Source organism: Stylophora pistillata, chromosome 4 (genome assembly GCF_964205215.1).
Source record: "Stylophora pistillata chromosome 4, jaStyPist1.2, whole genome shotgun sequence".
In the NCBI taxonomy this organism is placed as follows: domain Eukaryota; kingdom Metazoa; phylum Cnidaria; class Anthozoa; order Scleractinia; family Pocilloporidae; genus Stylophora; species Stylophora pistillata.
Genome location: NC_142522.1, coordinates 20,204,344 through 20,223,239, shown reverse-complemented (window position 1 = coordinate 20,223,239; position 18,896 = coordinate 20,204,344). Strand labels below are relative to the sequence as shown.

The window sequence follows — 18,896 nt, the reverse complement described above, 5'->3', positions numbered from 1 at the left end:
TTTGATGTCATGTAACAGAGAGGCAACCAATTTGAAGTAAAGCATTTTTATCGGTAGAATTCCCGAACGACTAAAAAGAGGAGCACTGTGAGATGTATAATCGGAAAAGTGCATTAGACGAAGAACCCGCTTTTGTAAAATGACGATTTTGTTTAGATGAGTATTGGCGGCTTGGCCCCAAGCAACGAGACCATAGGAAATATACGGTTCAATGAGCGAGCGGTAAATGTTTATAAGAGTAGTGAGCGGTACCAAGTGTCTTAGCCTTGCAACAATACCGATACCTTTGCTTATTTTCGTGGAAATGTAGTTAATATGATGCTTCCAGGAGAGATTACCGTCAATGAGAACACCTAGGTATTTAACATATGACTTACGTTCAAGAGATACCAATTGCTCCGAGTTATTATCAAGTATTTTAAGGTTTACTTCTCGGTATAGTTTGTGTTGATAAGGATGAAAAATAACGAAATTAGATTTGGATACGTTAAGAGATAATTTATTTGAATTCAGCCATTCACACAACTTTAATATCTCTTCATTGACGACAACTTCAAGTTTCTTTAGATCTTTTTCTGCATATAGTAAATTGGTATCATCAGCAAATAGGTAAAAGTCAAACTTTTTAGAGGAACGATGCATGTCATTGACATAAATTAAGAAAAGAAGCGGACCAAGTATAGAACCTTGAGGGACTCCACACACTATTCTCTCTTTGCTAGAGACAATAGAACCGATTTGGGTTGATTGCATCCTGACAGACAAGTATGATGAGAACCAGTCATTAATCAATCCTCTAATTCCATAATGGTGTAATTTATGCAACAAAATCGAATGATCAACTGACAGACCAATTGATGAGAGACAAACACGTAGACGAACAGCATACAACAGACAAACAGACCGACAGACAGACAGTTACATGAAACAGACAGCAAAGACTGCCAAGGCCAGAGAGTAACAGAACGGAGATTAGAATTTTCCTATCGTAGATGATAATTAGTTTAGACCTATTTATCGATAAGGTCAAATCACAATTTACAAGAGCTCTTCACTTTTTTCTCAACAGGTTATCACTCGTCGACGTCTACCATTATAGCACCCTCGCCAGGTATTTCTGTTGCCTAAAATTTTCTTTGCCTCTTTCGTCGACGTTGTTCAAGTTAGTCCAGAAATTTCTATTTTCACGTAACATAATACACTTATTATCGTTCCACTTAAACATTGGGATTAAAAGTAACTACATCTTTTTGTTCAACTCAACAGCATCCGCACAGCCGACGGCGACAGCGTCTATGTATGTTTTTGGGAATGGTAAGACAAAGTCTCCCCGCTCACTGTTACACCAAATTTTTGGAAGTAGGCAACAAGTTGAACCATATCTATTATTCTTTTACAATGAATTGAGGAAGTGCACTTCCACCAAAACACCTACTACATTTGTATCGCGTGTTTTAAGGTTATTGCCAACAAAATGTAGTCAGAATTTCCTAAATTTCGTCTTTTTTCTCTTTAGTCAGAGAAAACAAGTTTAATTGCTTTCTTAAAGTTTAATTTGTCCAAAAAAAAAAATTCAAATCTAAAAAAGAATGCGACATACGGCTGAAAGAATGTTTCAGGGTAATCTGTACCTAAGAGCGAAAGTTGACATAATCCGGAAGGCCTCCAGCAGAGTGTTGACGCTTCCCGCGGGCTTTTGTCCGGGATCTCGATTTGTATTTTACAGAGGGGATTTTCTGGCACATTTCGGAGCGCTAAAAAAATAAAGTCTTCATCGAATGCTCAAAAGGGGAATACTCAACGATGAGAGAGCCCGGGCCTAAGAAATCCAAGTTAAGTTTTTCTTCTTCCCCAGCTTGCTTTGTCCAGTTTTCCTTCGGTTTTTTCCGATGAATTTTGGATTTTGTATATTCCATTGTACTGTTGTATTTTCCCCGTTTCGCGTAATGACCTTTCCCACGAATTTCAAAGGAGTTATTTGTCAAGAGACTTGCCGTGAAGTTTGATCTTTCGTTTCATTGGTCGGTGGTATGACTGCGAATTTCTTACTCGAAGTTTGTTTTTAACGCGAGTTAACATCTACTTAAAGGAATTGAGAGAAGATGTCACTGAATTGGCTCATGTTCTAGTATAAGATAGGTCTATAGGTAAAACAAACCAATACATACGTAGTTTGTTGAAAAATTCTTTTAATTTGCTTTCAAGGAAATTGATAAAACTTAATTCATGCATAATTAGCGTCATTCGAAGGTCAAATTTAGCCCATGTTTGGAGGCCTCGTTTGTACTTGTAAAAGCAGATAAAAACTTACTTATTCCACAAACCTTTACAACAGTGTCTTCCCTATGTTTTCACAAAAAAGGAGAGTCACTATTTCAATTTGAAATAAAATACGGATTTTTCTATCTATTTACTTAACTGCCGTGTGAAAAGTAGGGTAGCTTCAAAAAAATATTTTTATATGTACTAAGCGAAATAAGCGCTTATTATTCGAAAAGAGAGAGATGTAAATGATAAACATACCGTTTGTAGAGTTGTTTTTCTGGGGTGTTTGTGCTGCTATGCATACGAGGGCTTTAAATTCATAGAAATTTCGCTCTTCGGCGAAGTCGGCGACACAAAAGAAAAGACCGACTTTGTTTATCATTTGCAGTTTGTGAGCTTCAGTGGTAATAATAAATGCTTGAATGCTATAAATAACGTCTTCAAAGTACGTGCAATACGATAGTTTTCGTCTTCTCCGAAAGCGATCATTTTGCAGAAATAGATAGATATGGTTGTCACTGCGTGACTCCTGTGTCACGCATTTGTTCCATTTATATTCTTATTTTGCACGGTGGTTTGAAATTTCTTAAATCGAAAAGTTGCAGGGAATTTTTTAGATGAAACCCAAGAAGTAAGAATGAGAGGTTTCGTCTTCAGATAAAAATTCATAACCTTTTTGGACTTGTAACTACTTATAGGCAATTATAAGTAGTTATCAATTTCATCTGATAAGACTTAGTCCGCAGTGAGAAAACAGTTGAGTTTAGAAATTTGAAGAATGGAAATTTGTTGGGGATGATCAAGGCTACAATCCAAGAGCCAGAAAAGGAGATAGGCGAATATTAGCTTTGCTGTCCTGTGACAAGGAAATAGAAGGACGTTTGGCTCTTTTTTATTCACCATCGGGTGTGTTCACCGAGTATGACTTGATATTGAGTAGAGCAGCTGTTTTACAACGACCCAACGATATTAATGCATGGACAATATTCCCACTTCATTGCTCAAGACTTGGTCTTGGGTGGACTCGAGGGGGAAATACTAAATGCAGAGTGCCAGTAAATTCATTCTAACCACTGAAGCTCACAAACTGCAAATGATTAGCAAGGTCCGTCTTTTCTTTTGTGTCGCTGACCTCGCCGAAGAGTGGAATTCCTGAATTTAAAGCTCTCGTATGCATAGCAGCACAAAAATCCCAGAAAAACAACCCTACAAATGGTAAGTTTATCATTTCCACTTCGCTTCAAATCAAAAGAATTTTTCAACAAACTACCTGAGTCTTGGTTTGTTTTACCTATAGGCCTAACTGATACTAGAATATGAGCCAATTCGGATTTTTTTACTATTACCGGTAAATGCACGCGTTCTGAAGTCTCCGGATCCAGTTTTGTTTCTATTCCATCAGACCGACCTGGTCCAGTACAATTGTAACAAAAAGTTGTTTAGCTAATTCCTACAATGTGAGATTAAATTCCGCAATAATGCTCTGACATGCCCCACCAAATTTTTCTCCTCATGCTCTTACCTTTACCCTCTCTCCCTCTATACCATTTTAACTTTTTTCTGCGATTGAACAACAATAATTGGATGGATGAGGTATTTTAGAGCGATGCAGTAGATTTCATATTTTAAAATATGAAATTTCAATTTCTAAGTACATTCTTAAAAGTGGCTGAGTCGACAAGTTTTGTCTGAAACTTTATCTAATCTTTATATTCACGACTGTAGTTCGTCTGGCTAGCCTCAACAATTCGCTGTCATCTGGTCGTGTTGAAGTGCTGTACAATGGTATATGGGGAACCATTTGTGACGATCTTTGGGACTTACAGGACGCTGACGTAGTTTGTCGTGAGCTTGGATACGATGGAGCTTTATCAGCACCTCGTAATGCAGCATTTGGGCGAGGAACTGGTCCAATATGGCTGGATGACGTGCGATGTGTGGGAAATGAGACATCAATATCACAGTGCGACCACAGAGGATGGGGAGATCATAACTGTGGGCATAGTGAGGACGCTGGTGTGGTTTGCCGACCTAAAGGTAGAGTAACGATACGAATACTCTTTGTTATCATTCTCACCAAGAATAAAAATAGAGGTAATCAGAATGTAAGGGGGCCATTACGAATTCGACAGTATTACAATTAACTTTTCTCTTATGGAGAGTGGGAAGCCCATACCTGTCGGGGAATAACAATGACATTGGAGTAGTGTTTTGACCTACAGGTGACGATACCCCTACATTTGACATAGCGTAGAATGAACAAAGTTTACTTCTTTCGAATTCTCTATTTTTTTTTTTTACATGTTTCAAACCGCATGATGCTAACAATACGAATGCAAGTAAACCAAAGTTTTATTGCACCTTCTCTCAAATGCCCTATATTTTAATCATCCATAACAAGAGATTCAATGAACAACAAATTTGCATTCTTCAAAACATTTAAACTCGGTTGTTTACTAGTTGTGCACTAAGTTTCATCAGTTGAAATTAACTGTAACGTTTCACTGCTAATTGCCCATGAGTGGTTGCAAGTCATAAAAGGTTATGGATTTTTATCTGAACACAAAACCTCTCATTCGTACTTTTTGGATTTCATCTAAAAAATCCCCTGCAACTTTTCGATTTAAGAAATTCCAAACCACCGTGCAAAATAAGAATATAAATCGAACAAATGCGTGACACAGGAGTCACGCAGTGACAAATTAACCATGTCTATTCATTTCTGCAAAATGAATGCTTTCGAAGAAAACGAAAACAACTTCTATCGTATTGCAAGTAATTTGAAGATGTTATTTATAGCATTCAAGCATTTATTATTACCAGTGAAGCTCACAAACTGCAAATGATAGACAAAGTCGGTCTTATCTTTCGTGTCGCCGACTTCGCCGAAGAGCGAAATTTCTATGAATTTAAAGCCCTCGCATGTATATCAGCGCAAAAACCCCAAAAAACAACCCTACAAACGGTAAGTTTATCATTTACACCTCTCATATTTCAAATAATAAACGTTTATTTCACTTAGCAGCTATAAAAAGTTTTTTTGAAGCTACCCTACTTTTCACACGGCACCTAAGTAAATAGATAGAAAAATCCGTATTTTATTTCAAATTTAAATAGTGACTCTACGTTTTGGTGAAAACATAGGGAAGACATTGTACTAAAAGTTTGTGGAATAAGTAAGTTTTTATCTGCTTTTGCAAGTACAAATAAGGCCTCCAAAAATGGACTAAGTTCGACCTTCTAATGGAGCTAGTTATGCATGAATTTAGTTCTATCAATTTTCTTGAAATGAAAAGAATTTTTCAACAAACTACATATGTGACCTTTGTTACTTCTGAATCAGACGTTTCAGCTAATGCTTAAGCCTTCATCAGTGATGAGAAAAAACGAAGATGGTTATCATACGCTATTTAAAGTTAAAAAAAGTGACGAAAGCTTGCGCGCGTAACTATGTAATTGATACTCGCGCGAGGTCTTCATAGGCCTCTGGAAGTACGATGTGATCGTTCCTAGCATTCGGATCCAAAGCAGAGTGCCGGGCCTCAAGGAAAAGTCTCTCGTGGTAATTAGATTCGAAACCAACGACCCTGACGTTTGTAAAGTCCATGTTATGGTCGAAAAGGTGGACATAGCTTGCGACATCGGAGTTTAAGTCAAAACCTGCAATTGCCTTTTTGTGCTCCGCAACTCTGGTCTTTAATGACCTTTCTGTTTGGCCATCGTATTTAAAATTACACTGTGTGCAATTAATTTTGTACACCATGGCTGACTTCTGGCGGTCAGGTTCGTCTCGCTTCTTAGGGCGTGGAAAAAGGCTGTCGCTTGTTAGTTGTTGTTTGTAGGCTACTTTGACCTTTTGTTATTTCAATATGCGACTTATTAGGGAGTTTAAGCAAATCACTACGGCTGGCGCTGCTACGGCTATCGTGGTTGACGAGGCTTGGGGAGAGTACGTCGCCGTAGCCCGCCAAAATTCAACTTTAAGCAACGCGAACTACAAACCTAGTACGGCTGAGAAGTTTAAAACCAATAAATTAAGCGTCTTCGCGGTAGTTTTTGCTCGTCTAAAAACTCAAAATGACTTCGTTCAAAGGGACGAGGGATTCCAACGTTTGGAAAAAAATTGTAAGCGATCCTGTGCACAGTGAATGAGTGAATTAAAATATTTAAGCTTACGTGTTGTAAAATTGCCAGTTTGGAGCTTATAAACACCAAAGCAAAGTTTCTACACGGTCCCTCATAACCCTCGTCATTCCTCGGCTTTAGCTATTTGAATTTTAAGTAGTCTTTGAGGTTTGAAAGGAAAAGTTAGACTTTCTACTTCCGCATTTCTCCTTGCGTTCGCTGTGTTCTCCATGTGCACACTGCTTCGATCCTTCGACAAACCCGGCTGCAAAAATAAAGGCAGATTCACTCGCGAAGGGACAGCAAGCTTGATAAATATTCCCGATAAGCTATTTTTAAAGATGTTAAGTGTATTTCAATAGTTAAAATTGCTCAGGAGAATGTATAAAGCGAAGAAAGAAGCGAGATAAGTTCACGTACCACAGACTACGCCGAAACCTTCCCACTCGCGTAGAAGGATTTCCCTCTACGGCTGGATGGGAACCACTGACATGCGCAATGAATCGTTCCTGGACAATTTTACTTCCGGTAGCTGTAGCAGCGCCAGCCGTAGTGATTTGCTTAAACTCCCTATTTTCTCGGAAACACCCTGTACGTATGGAAGCACTACAAAGCCATTGAAGTTGGTCTGGGCGAGTTGTTTAAATAACACACTCTCACAGTTCCATATAAAAGTCATTGGATAATTGTTATCTCGCATAATTTCTTCCATAACCAGGTCGGCTAAAACAGGACTAATGGGAGAATCCATGGCGCATCCAAAAATCTGTTTGTAGTGGTCGCCATCATATTTAAAATAATTGTGGTTGAGGACAAATTCTGAAAGTCTCAAAATGTTGCCAACAGAAAGATTGGTACGTTCTGCCAGATTGTGGTCTCGTTGTAGTCTCTCTTCGGTTATTGTAAGAGCTAAGTCCACAGGTATGGAGGTGAACAGGGACTCCACATCGAAGGAGACCGTGACTTCATCGCTGGAGATGGAAAGCTGTTTTATTTGTTGCGTGAAAACGGAACTGTTTTGGACTGCGAAGGTATTCTTTCTCAGAGGTTTTTTTAGACACCGTAACAAGTAGACGCGGCACAAAAATTCATGTCAACGTTTACAGAAAACCAACACATACCGACCCTTATCTCCATTTCTTTTCCTGTCATCCTATGTGCCATAATAGGTACGCTGTTAACACCTTACTGAAAAGAGCAAACAACTTTCCATCTACCAATAAAGGTAGGCGGGAGGAAATACAATGAGTAAAGGCCGTTCTGCGAGATAACAACTATCCAATGACTTTTATATGGAACTGTAAGAGTGTGTTATTTAAACAACCCGCCCAGACCAACTACAAAGGCTTTGTAATGCTTCCATATGTACAGGGTGTTTCCGAGAAAATAAGTCTCATATTGAAATAACAAAAGGTCAAAGTAGCCTACAAGCAACAACAAACAATCAACAGCCTTTTTCCACGCCCCAAGGAGTGAGACAAACTGACTGCCAGAAGTCAGGCATGGTGTACAAAATCAATTGCACACAGTGTAATTTTAAGTGCTATGGCCAAACAGAAAGGTCATTTAAGACCAGAATTGCTGAGCACAAAAAGGCAGTCGCAGGTTTTGACTTAAACTCCAAGGTCTCAAGCCATGTCCACCTTTTCGACCATAATATGGACTTTACAAACGTCAGGGTCGTTGGTTTCGAATCTAATTACCACGAGAGACTTTTCCTTGAGGCCTGGCAGTCTACTTTGGATCCTAATGCTAGGAACGATCACATCGTACTTCCAGAAGCCTATAAAAACCTCGCACGAGCATCAAATACATAGTTACGCGCACAAGCTTCGCGTCACGTTTTTTAACTTTAAATAGTGTATGATAACCATCTTCGTTTTTTCATATCACTGATGAAGGCTTAAGCATTAGCAGAAATAACAACAGTCAGAGGCAACGAATTTCCATAAAAATCAAACTACATATGTCTTGGTTTGTTTTACCTATAGGCCTACCTAATACTAGAATATGAGTCAATTCGACTTTTTGACTATTGCCAGTGAATGTTCTATTTTTCGTGACAACCTCTCTTAACAAGGCATGTAGATTTGTTGGACTTTCATGAAAATTGGACAGAATGGTCGTCAGATATTAACGTACCAAGGTGTGTGAGATTTCTCTCGTGATGACCTGGAGCGTGACTACAACCGAAATCTTTTCCATCTTCCAACTTTAGAACAGATTTAATTCAATTAATCCGCAATAGCTGGATAAATTAAGCTTAGATCACTCTGAATCTCTGGGAGCGTGAGGCCTCGCGTCAGGAGAGCACTTGAATTATCCCTGAAACTTTGCAAGCTGTTTCGTCTAAGAGGAAACGTAAACCACATGAAAGGTAATGGCTCTATGCTTGTGCTGGACATAATGAAGTATCAAAGATGTGATTTCATTTTGCTAGATAGAGTTGAGATTGTTCCACGTTAACGCAATTTTCAATGAATGTTTTTTTTTTTCAGCTCTTCACTCAACTAGTGTCGCACCTACTCCCTGTAAGTATCTTTCCTTTAATATGAATTTTTAAATTCATATTAAAGTTTCAGCTGTTTTACCCCGATTGATTTTTGTGATTCCTCCGAGAAGTGTACAGAACGAACTGAATATATGTTAGGACTACATTGAAGAAGCTCTACCATTTTTAAAATTCTTTTTACCTCCATGATTAAATAACTGAAGAAATGTTCTTCTCAAGAAATAAAACTAGATGAATGATCCAGGAGATAGTTTCCATGTTTAAGGTGATTCCTCAGTATTGCACTGTGCACCTTGTACTACGCACGAAAACTAACAGGCGCATAAGCGCGCACTAACCGAGAGTGTGGCATTGTTTTCCAATCAATGGGCCAGGTAAGAAGGTACGAAGGTTTTCAGGTCTTGAACTAGCACAATGACATATATTTATTACTGCATAATTTTGTTGTTCGAATAATCCCCTTTTATATGGAGAAAATTAAAAAATTCATCGATTGGAATAAAAGACATAGCTAAAGGCGCGCACGAAGGTCGTTATTCGAGGTTGCAAATTATGACCTTGAAAGCAACGACTCGAGGAGAGTTTTAAGTCAATGTCCGAAAATTGCGTGATTTTTTCCCAAATGTAAAAACCCATGCCTCCAGCTATCGCAAAATGTACCGAGAACCGAGGAAATGACGCTCATGATTAGTGCTAGTATAGGCATAAATGGGGTAAGTTTGGCCCATTACATCCCCTAAACAAGCACTAGGACTTATCTTTTTTATTGTATTCTTCTAAACAGACATTGATAGGGAACATTTAAGGAGAGTTTTAAGAAAATTTTTCGATAACTTTTTTCTGAGGAATCACCTTGAGCGTAAAATATAACAGGTTTGTCAGTCTTTCTCACTGTAATTATGCATTTTTAAGAATAATTTTTGCGGTTATGAACTTCAATGTTAATGACGGTTATTCTTCTTTATTCTTCCTTTTTAAAGCCCAGTATCTTGCCGTTGCTACCCCGGCTTTTCCTGGTGAGTAACAGATGGTAGAAATCAAGGCATGTCGCTGTAACACTTTAAGCTAATGTGTTAATTTGAATTACTATGTGGTTTAAGGGGAGCAGTTACAAAGCTTTCGGTTCAGATTTCAACAATCCCGCTGACTACTAAATCAATGTAAAAGATGATGTTATTCAGTGAATGACGCAGCATACTCCGAGAAAAAGAACTCCAAGTCCTCCCTATAAAATTCGAACCTACGACCTTTCGATTAGAAATTCGGATGCTCTACGACTGATGCATACAATGAGACATGGGAGACTCGTGGCAGGCGAAGCCGCTTAACTTGATCGATTATGGCAAACTTCCTGCATATTGCTAGAATAGGATTTCCATAGTGGTGCTTTTGCGCTATGATAAAGTAAACGAGGATGGTCAATTTGATGCTTGGTTATTTAAGTGAAAGATGAATCTATGCTTCTTCCAGGGCTTTGCACCTATGTCTTATCTGATGTGAGGAAACTTTGCTAATGCTAACTCTCCTTAGAACTATCCAGTCAGCGTGAATACAAATCGACGATCACTGAGAAACCTGGACAGAAGAATCCACTTAACTTCAAACGGGAGAATATTCTTTTGGTTCAAATTAATAGTGTTTTGTTTTGATGTTTTCTTTTTCTCTACAGGAAACTGTTTCCATCACCTCAACTACAGTTATGGTTCCTTTGAGAGCCCTGGCAAACCAGGTTGTTACCCGAACAACAAGGAGTGCGCCTGGCTGCTCGAAGCTCCTATTGGCCGATACGTTCGTCTAGACTTCTATTCTTTCCATTTGGATTATGGAGGTTCTCATTGCCCGTGGGATTATGTGAAAATTCTCGATGGTAACTCTGTGTACAGCCCTGTTCTTTTCAGGGCGTGTGGCCAATTGCCATGGTTCAGATTGTACAGTAAAGGAAGGTTCCTCATGGTGTTGTTCCATTCGAACGGTGTCATCAGGATGCCTGGATTTTACGCTTATTTCTCCGCTACATCTTACAGTAAGAGGAAAAAAGATATTTCCGTAATCCTTCTTGAATTAAAATGTATAGATGAAATTTTCCTGGCTGACAAAGGGTAAAAGAATATTTCAAATTTGAAGGAAAATTTAAAAGCAGGATCAAGACGTCTTCTAGGTTGGTGAAGTCTTACCTTCGAAGTACTGAAAAAGCATGATGATTGAATCAGGACATATCAAACTTTGGGTTTGGTTCCGGTTTAAGAATAAGGGCTAATGAACGCACCATTATGGTAATTTTTTCTGTTCGAGGAGATTATGCTCTTCTATTAAGAGATCAAAAGCTTGAAGTATCGACTCTATGCCGAGTACTTCAGCGCGCGAAATTTGAGTTCATCAGTAATGGCCTAAATGACAATTAGAACTTGTTTTGGTGGAGGTTTAAAGACGTTTTTGTCAACAAAAACTACTTACTTACCAGGTGAAGAAGGGTAAATGGTGCAGGTACAGAGGAGGAGCGGTAAAACTCTATGACATAATAAAGATTCAGAACTCAGGCACGATCGAGCGTCTATCACGACTTGCTTAACTTGCTTCACTTTTTTAGAGAAAACATAGGAGAACTTCGTTGTTTTTTTGTGCATTTTGTTGTTAAGTTTCACATAAATTCATGGGAGTAACCTACGAATGATACTTAGAACCAAAAAGAACATGTTCTATTTAATGTTAGTGCTTTTGTTCGGTAATATTTACAAATTCGAGTTCTTCCCCTTACGCAGGATACAATTTTGCATCACCAAGTCAACAAATCCATATGACCAGCCAAGTGCAGTGTTTACCACAAACTGCCACTCCTACTTCGTCAAACGGTAAGTGAACGAAACCCGGGCTCCTGAAAAAGGCTAATTTTTTAAAGACCTTTACTTATCTATCGGAAGCTTTACCATGTTTTTATAAACAATTACCTCGCCCAAATGTAATTCCCTTTAAAACCAGCATCGTTTCATAAAGAACATGTTTCGAACAAACTTAAAAATACACAATCTAATGATAAAAAACATAATAGCGTTATTAGCTATTGCTGTGAGACTGAGCCTAATAAAGTAGGCATGAATAGACTAAGCGAGTGAGGCTAAAACTGACAAAGTAAGAAATATGTACGTTTTGTTTGCAGTGCACGGGGTCCACCCGACACCAGCCTCTGCTATGGCAACGACCTTCTATGCTGCTTCAAGTGTAAACGTTCAACCAGATCCTTCTCAGTTTCAATTTCATTTACCGGCGGAATGCGATCAAAGTTGTCACAACACAGTTGGAAGTTACACTTGCTCTTGCGTTGGTGGATACCAACTGGCGGCTAACGGGAAATCGTGCTTGGGTAAAATTTATTAAACAAGAAAAGTTGTTTGGTGATATTTTTATTGTGCAGCTACAAATTTTAGTGGGAAAAGCAATAACGACAACGAATTGTTTGACGCGTTCGCGATTGAAATAACAGATCGCTGTGTCGATTTGTTCAGCTTCGCTGCCTAATTATCGTTTAAAAAATGCTGTTCCATACTTTTCAATAGTTCCCAATCAATTTGATTCATTACACCCTGACTCAAGTATCTATGCTCTTCACGCTGTTCTCGATAGATTTCTTAGGGTGCATACCAAGGAAAGTTTATGTAACAATTAGCAGCTTCTTTAGTTGATCATTTTCTTTATTCTCGTAACCTTAATGTGAGATTCAGAAGCCATGCTGAAAGGAGATATCTGATGCTAGTCACACTTAGGGTCAAAGGGCTCATGATATAGACTTGAGACCCCCAAAGTTACTCTCCTCTTCTTGTACGCGTTTTCCATTATCCCAAGGTGTCCATTGTCAGTTTAGCTTGCAATTTAAATATTTTACGTGGCTGAGTTTTTTCCTTCAATTTTCTAACTTTTTATTTCTTTTTACACAGACGCTGATGAATGCGCGATCAATAATGGTGGCTGTAGCCATCATTGTTACAATGTCCCTGGATCATTTTACTGTGGCTGTCCAGACGGAATTAGTATGGGTGCTAACAATTTGACTTGTGTTGGTAAGAAATGTGAGCCGTTACCTTTTCACTACTGACGACAATTTCTGCCCCTGATTTCTGAGTGGAAATGAATAACGATCAATAATGAAAAAGTATGTGGGGAAGAAAATATGACAATCTAATGCAACAACAACTTTGACAAGATTTTAGCGGTAGTGCTCGGTCTTGAGACCCGGAGACGGTCATAAGTCTGTTGCCCCCTGGTCAACAAAATATAAAGAGTTGCTCATTTGCAAAAAGAGCAGAAAAATATATCGAAAATGCAATGCGTTTGCGAATACGTGATACTTTTTTGTGACCCAATCACCTCGAAGTTATAATAATAATAATAATAATAATAATAATGAACGTTCTTAATACGCATTTAAGAATCTCAATGCGCTTACAATAATTTTCACTAAGGTAGAGATCGGACGTCAGCATTATCAGGCGCCTCTGGCAGCCGCTTTAGTCCATGTAACGACCTCACCTTTTCCCACCCATCCCACCCCAGGGGAGGACATCCATCACACAGTAATCTCGTGCGTGGGAAATTAACGTCTCCTACCCCTAACCCTGCAGGAGACGGGACCTCCATTTATTCGTCCCTATCCGAGAAGACTAGAATATCTAACCATTTCTTGATGTTGAGAAAGGAAGCATATTCTTCTCAGTTAATTTTAAGACCCTGAGTGTTGGTCCGGCCGGTATTGAACTCTCGACCTCCCGCACAGCAGTCCGGCGCTCTCCCAATTGAGCTAACCAGGCGGCGGTAGCAGGCACGAGTAGTTGAGACACATTTAATTCCTGCTAAATTTAAAACTATTGATTTGTTTACCTCATCTTAGAACCTGGTGTGTCTGTTAACTGCAGTGACATTATGACAGTTGCCTTAGAAAAGAAGACATTTCCCTTTTTTGACGCTGCCCGATTACATTTGAGGTACTCATCGTGTAAAGCCACACAGAATGACACCCATCTGCTAATCAGCACTCCGCTAAATGGTTGCGGAACACTGGTCAACGAGACTGAAGATGATCTTATCTTCTGGAATGAAATCCGAACGGATGTGATCGTTATCGACAATGTCATAACTAGATCACATGACATAAAAATTCCATTCTATTGTAGTTATTCGAGGAAGAAATGGGTCAACCTGGGTTTCAAGCCTCAGCATCTACACTTTGGAACAGAAGGTAAATAAAATTTTCCGGCCATCGTTCCGATTAATTCAAATCAGCAACGTTTACCTTAAGTTGCTTTCCCCCTGAGGAAGATGCAACTCTTTCATCTTGAAGGTAGAATGCAAAGTTGTTTAAGTCTGATAAAGATTCAAAACTTAACACGGTTAAGTGCTAATATGGCTTTATCTTTTCTGCTTTCTAGCTGGGTATGGTAACTTTACCTTTAAAATTGACTTTTACAAGAGTTCGTCATTTGCCACACCCTATACTGAGCAGGACTACCCTCTGAGCGTGCCAATCAATCAGTACTTGTATGTGAGATACAGTGTAGAATCCAGTGCTGATCTGGTAATAATGGCCGTGACATGTAAGGCCACTAAAACTGGAAGCTTTTACTCCTGGCCACAATACTCTATCATACAGAACGGGTACGTATGTTACTCAAGCGTATTATTTTGAATGGTTTTTCTGGAAAAAATACACAAGTTTTAGTCAGTTTAATCAAGGATTAGATATTTCATAGAAGTAAATCGTTTAAATGCTATTAAAGGTTTATAGTTCATTGGCTGCGAATGTTTAATTTTTGGTGCAAAGTATGGAGGCAGTCGGAGAACCTTTGAGTATTAAGCCCCATGCAAATGCACTGGATTCGTCCACTATACACGCTCTCGACATGTTGAGCTCAACAAGTTGAGCGCATTTGAACACCCTGTTGAGAGGTGTTGAGCGGTGTTGAGTGGTTTTGAGTCTTGTTGAATCAAATTTGAAACTGGTCAAACTTTTCGCTCAAAACCGCTCAACATTTCCTTTGTTTCGCGGTCATCCATGCGTGGCTCAACAAAGTCGAGTACATTTGTACAGCAACGCTCCACATGTTGATCCTGCGCACGCGCAGTGCCCAGCGTATCCATTGGGAGTTTAAACACACCAAACATTTTTACAAGATGGTGTCGCAGCAGTTAGAAGTTCTACAGGAAAGTTCAAATGCAAAAAATTCTAAAAGAGGAAATACAAGAAAATGGATGGAGGAAGAAACGGAATAGCTGATTGATATTTTGGAGAAGAATACATGCTTATGGGACGCCAAGCACGAAAGAATACCGTTTAAAAAACAAGAGAGAGAAAGCACTCAGTGATATGAGTGACGAACTAGACATTGAGGTAGCAGATATTGAGACAAAGATGTTTGGCCTTCGATCTCAGCTTGGCCGCGAACTTAACAAAATAAGGTCAAATAAATCAGGTCACGGCGGATATGTTATTCCATGAGCCTTTGTGAAATCTTCGGAATGCTCAAAATGTTGAGTCATTGTTGAGGTCATTTGAACACCCCACTCAACACCTCACTAAACACTCAACGTGTTGAGAGCTTGTACAGTGGACAAATCTAGTGCATTTGCACGGGGCCTTAAGGAAAAACAGAAGAGTAGACTTGATCGGATAATCATTCTGAGAAGTAAATGGACGATTCGATTAAGGTGTTGGCTAATTATACCTTTTTTATTCCAGGCTTTCGTCGATCCACAACATAGTCATTCTCAAAAGCTAGGAATAGAAAAAGAAATACAGTAGCTGAAGGCCCCAATCGAATCGTTCATTCAATCATTATGTTACTGAAGGACAACTTCGAACGTTTAACTGATTTTAAAGAGTAATGAATGGATAGAATTGGACCACATAGGCCAACACATTTTCTTAATTACTTTTACTATCTACAGTTGTCCGCAAGATACAACCATGGAATACAACTTTGATCCTAAGAGGAATTACCAGCAATTTAAAATCAGAGCGTTCAGATTCTTTAACGACTACGATCAGGTGTACATTCACTGCGAAGTTTTGGCCTGTCATAGATACTCTTCAAACTCCAGGTGAATTAACCAACTTGGACAGCTATACTGAGAGCATTCTTTCTGTACTGCACATTTAAGTTTGTACTTGAGCCTATAGGCCCACCCAGCCGGAGCTTTTCCCCGTTTCCCCGCTGTATCATAAAGCGACTAGAAGCATGACTACTCCCCCCTGGGATGTATGGGATGCTATCCCATTGCAAAGTTACCCCCCCCCCCTTGAGTTGCATCAGGCTTCCCTAAAAATTCGCCAGTACCCATCTATACTCCTGTGTTGAGAGAGGTACTGTGAGGGTAAAGTGTTTTGGCCAAGAACACAACACATTGACCCGGCCAGGTCTCAAACTCAGACCTCTCGACCCAGTCCAGTGCACTGACCTTTGAGCCACTGAGTCTCCTGCATGAGTATCGTTAAGCCACCTGGTACATCTAAATGATCATTGAGCCCAATCAGGGAAAGTAACATAGGTAACTGCTGGGGATAACGAGGATATGTGAGTAACATTACAAATCAGTTACAGTTTAGCAGAGGCTCTTTTTTAGCCTTCGAAACTCAACTGGACTTGCTTTAATGTTTGCAGTTGGCTATCTTTACAAAGGTACTTGTACAAAAATGCGTTTAAAATGGAAGGTACCTCAGCTTTCCCTTACTGGTTTACATCATTGCGAGAACAACATCAAAACAATCAATGGCACAAATAAATAGCACGGAAATCTCACCGTCACTCAACGCTATTCTTTAATGCTACAAGAAATGTTGTCGTTTATTATGGCGATCAATGCAATTGATGGCCTGATTCTAAATCGTAAGACAAACGATTATTCTTTCATTTATTATTCTGTAAAACGTAAAGGTTTATACAATGTAAAATTTTCAAATACTTTTCAAATACCAGCCACGAATTTTTTTCACAAGTATTTAAACGTTTTATCAAACTAGATCGATCTGTCCAGAAAAATGCTGTAGGCTAGGAGATGCCAAATAAATATTGATCAGTGGCGAGTATCACAACCATACTAGTGAAACTTGATTGTAATATGATTTCTTCACAAGATAACGAAGGCGTTCGAAACTAATTCAAATCTTCTTCAACTACTTTGACAGGTGCAGCCGAAGTTGCTTAGGCAGTAAGAAGAGAAAGCGGAGGGATGTTACTCGTGACGAAATAGAACATGAAGAGAGCACTACCAAAGTTACTCTTACGCGAGGACCACTGATCATCCAACAAGAACAAGAGCTAGGAGGCAAGTTCACATACAATGTGAAGAGATGGGGGATCGAAATATAGTTTTATCAGTTAATCTAGGGCTTGTGTTGAAGATATCAACAACGCTATCTTGCCTAAATTTTAAATTTAAGTACTTTGGAGTATTACTCAGACTGGTTCAGGTTTTAAATACTCAATAGTTGGCCATTTATTGTAATTGATAAAAATAATAGTGATGATGAGAAAAACTTTTAAAACCCAAAAATTAAAACATTGCGCATTTGATCATATATTACATGTATTTTGCGCAATACAAATATTAAAGTTATTATTATTGTTATTATAAAATTCGAGTCCTCGTCTATTATCAAAAACAAAGGTGAGTATAAAAGGATTTTGTAAAAAGATAAACTACGGTGCTTTTTAAGCAAGGAAACAGTTAATTTTAGCTTCTTGTCAATAAATATTAAGATGTTTCCTTCTTTCATTTCTACCGCTAACTTCATCAACCGAAATAAGAATAGTAAGAAAAATTAGAATTTAATGTCTCTCTTTCCTTGGTCCCCACTTAAGCTTTGATTCATCTCCTGCTTTCAAATTACAGACGCAGATCAAAACAAGCAAACTGCGCTGATTGGTGGCCTTGCAGGGGCTGGAGGATTTGCTCTGATTGCAGTTGCAGCATTGGCTGTGTTATTTGTCAAATACCGCATTGCACGACGGTTCATGAATAGGAACAAGGTTGGAGACCAGTACGCAACCCAAGATGAACAACTAAGCAGAAGAAATGCTTACGTTCAGCCTGAAGACATGGCCGAACATGAAGACTCTTTCTAAATATATGCTATTCTTCTGCATCGTGTATTTGCCCCCTTAACAAACAACAACCCAATACATACTTTATGTCGGAAGTTAAGAGGTTTCCGCGCTTTCATTGCAACCTCTGAGAAAAATAAACATTCTCATCTCCCTCCTGGGTAATTTAGCCCCTTAAAGGTTACGTAACTTGTTTGTTTCACTCCAGCTTTACATTGAATAGTCTCTTATAGACTGCAGGCCTTATTTTGAATAGATCGCTTTTAAATATTTAGAGAATGTTGTGAAGGACATGTAAGCCAAAACAGTATAGATCTTCTAAGTCGTGCCTTAATTTAAGAATCTTTGATCACTGTAACTGGATCTTTTAAAAGCAATCAAAATTGAATAGAAAAGGTGGTTTTAAACCACGCTGATTATCATTTCTCTTCATCAAACCTGCCTTTTCAATCGCATTTTATTTTCTTTAGCTTTAGTCGTTTTAAAATGTCACGAAGTATTAAATAAGCACACCTTATCTTCAGACTCTCTGGTGCAACTAGAGGCTAAAATACGTTAACACAGTGACAATCTTTTCTGCGCTTTCAAACAATCGCAAAGATGGAAAAAACTCACTGATTTGCCTTGACTAGGTAGGGTCAAGAGATGTTATTCGAAATGTTGTCTAACCTCACTGACTCCAATTCGTCCCGTCATGTCTACGTGGCCAGAAGTTGATCCTCTCTGTTCGTGGAAGCTGCTGAGAGTGTAGATAAAACAACTTTATTTTGACGGTGGACGGCAAAATTTGCGACCTTTGACGGTTCATGAATTCAGAATAAAAGACCACTGAGAAGTGAAGAAACTTAGCCTCAGTTATTCATCCAAGGTTACAATTTGGCAAATATTCGAAGAAATCAGTTATT

The 18,896-nt window shown here is 38.8% G+C and overlaps 1 protein-coding gene across 1 annotated transcript in view; it reads left to right on the top strand.

Moving 5' to 3' along the window:
* LOC111327217 (uncharacterized) overlaps positions 1-18,514 on the top strand; it is a 32,726-nt gene extending 14,212 nt beyond the window's left edge. The window contains exons 13-25 of the mRNA XM_088757666.1: positions 1,070-1,111; positions 1,267-1,314; positions 8,889-8,921; positions 9,883-9,918; positions 10,572-10,925; positions 11,662-11,751; positions 12,057-12,260; positions 12,832-12,954; positions 13,782-14,129; positions 14,320-14,545; positions 15,836-15,988; positions 17,073-17,212; positions 17,780-18,514. Coding sequence (XP_088613792.1) covers positions 1,070-1,111; positions 1,267-1,314; positions 8,889-8,921; positions 9,883-9,918; positions 10,572-10,925; positions 11,662-11,751; positions 12,057-12,260; positions 12,832-12,954; positions 13,782-14,129; positions 14,320-14,545; positions 15,836-15,988; positions 17,073-17,212; positions 17,780-18,012 — 2,030 coding nt within the window. The 3' untranslated portion in view covers positions 18,013-18,514. The remainder of the gene's footprint in view (positions 1-1,069; positions 1,112-1,266; positions 1,315-8,888; positions 8,922-9,882; positions 9,919-10,571; positions 10,926-11,661; positions 11,752-12,056; positions 12,261-12,831; positions 12,955-13,781; positions 14,130-14,319; positions 14,546-15,835; positions 15,989-17,072; positions 17,213-17,779) is intronic.
* The last annotated feature ends 382 nt before the right edge of the window (positions 18,515-18,896 follow it).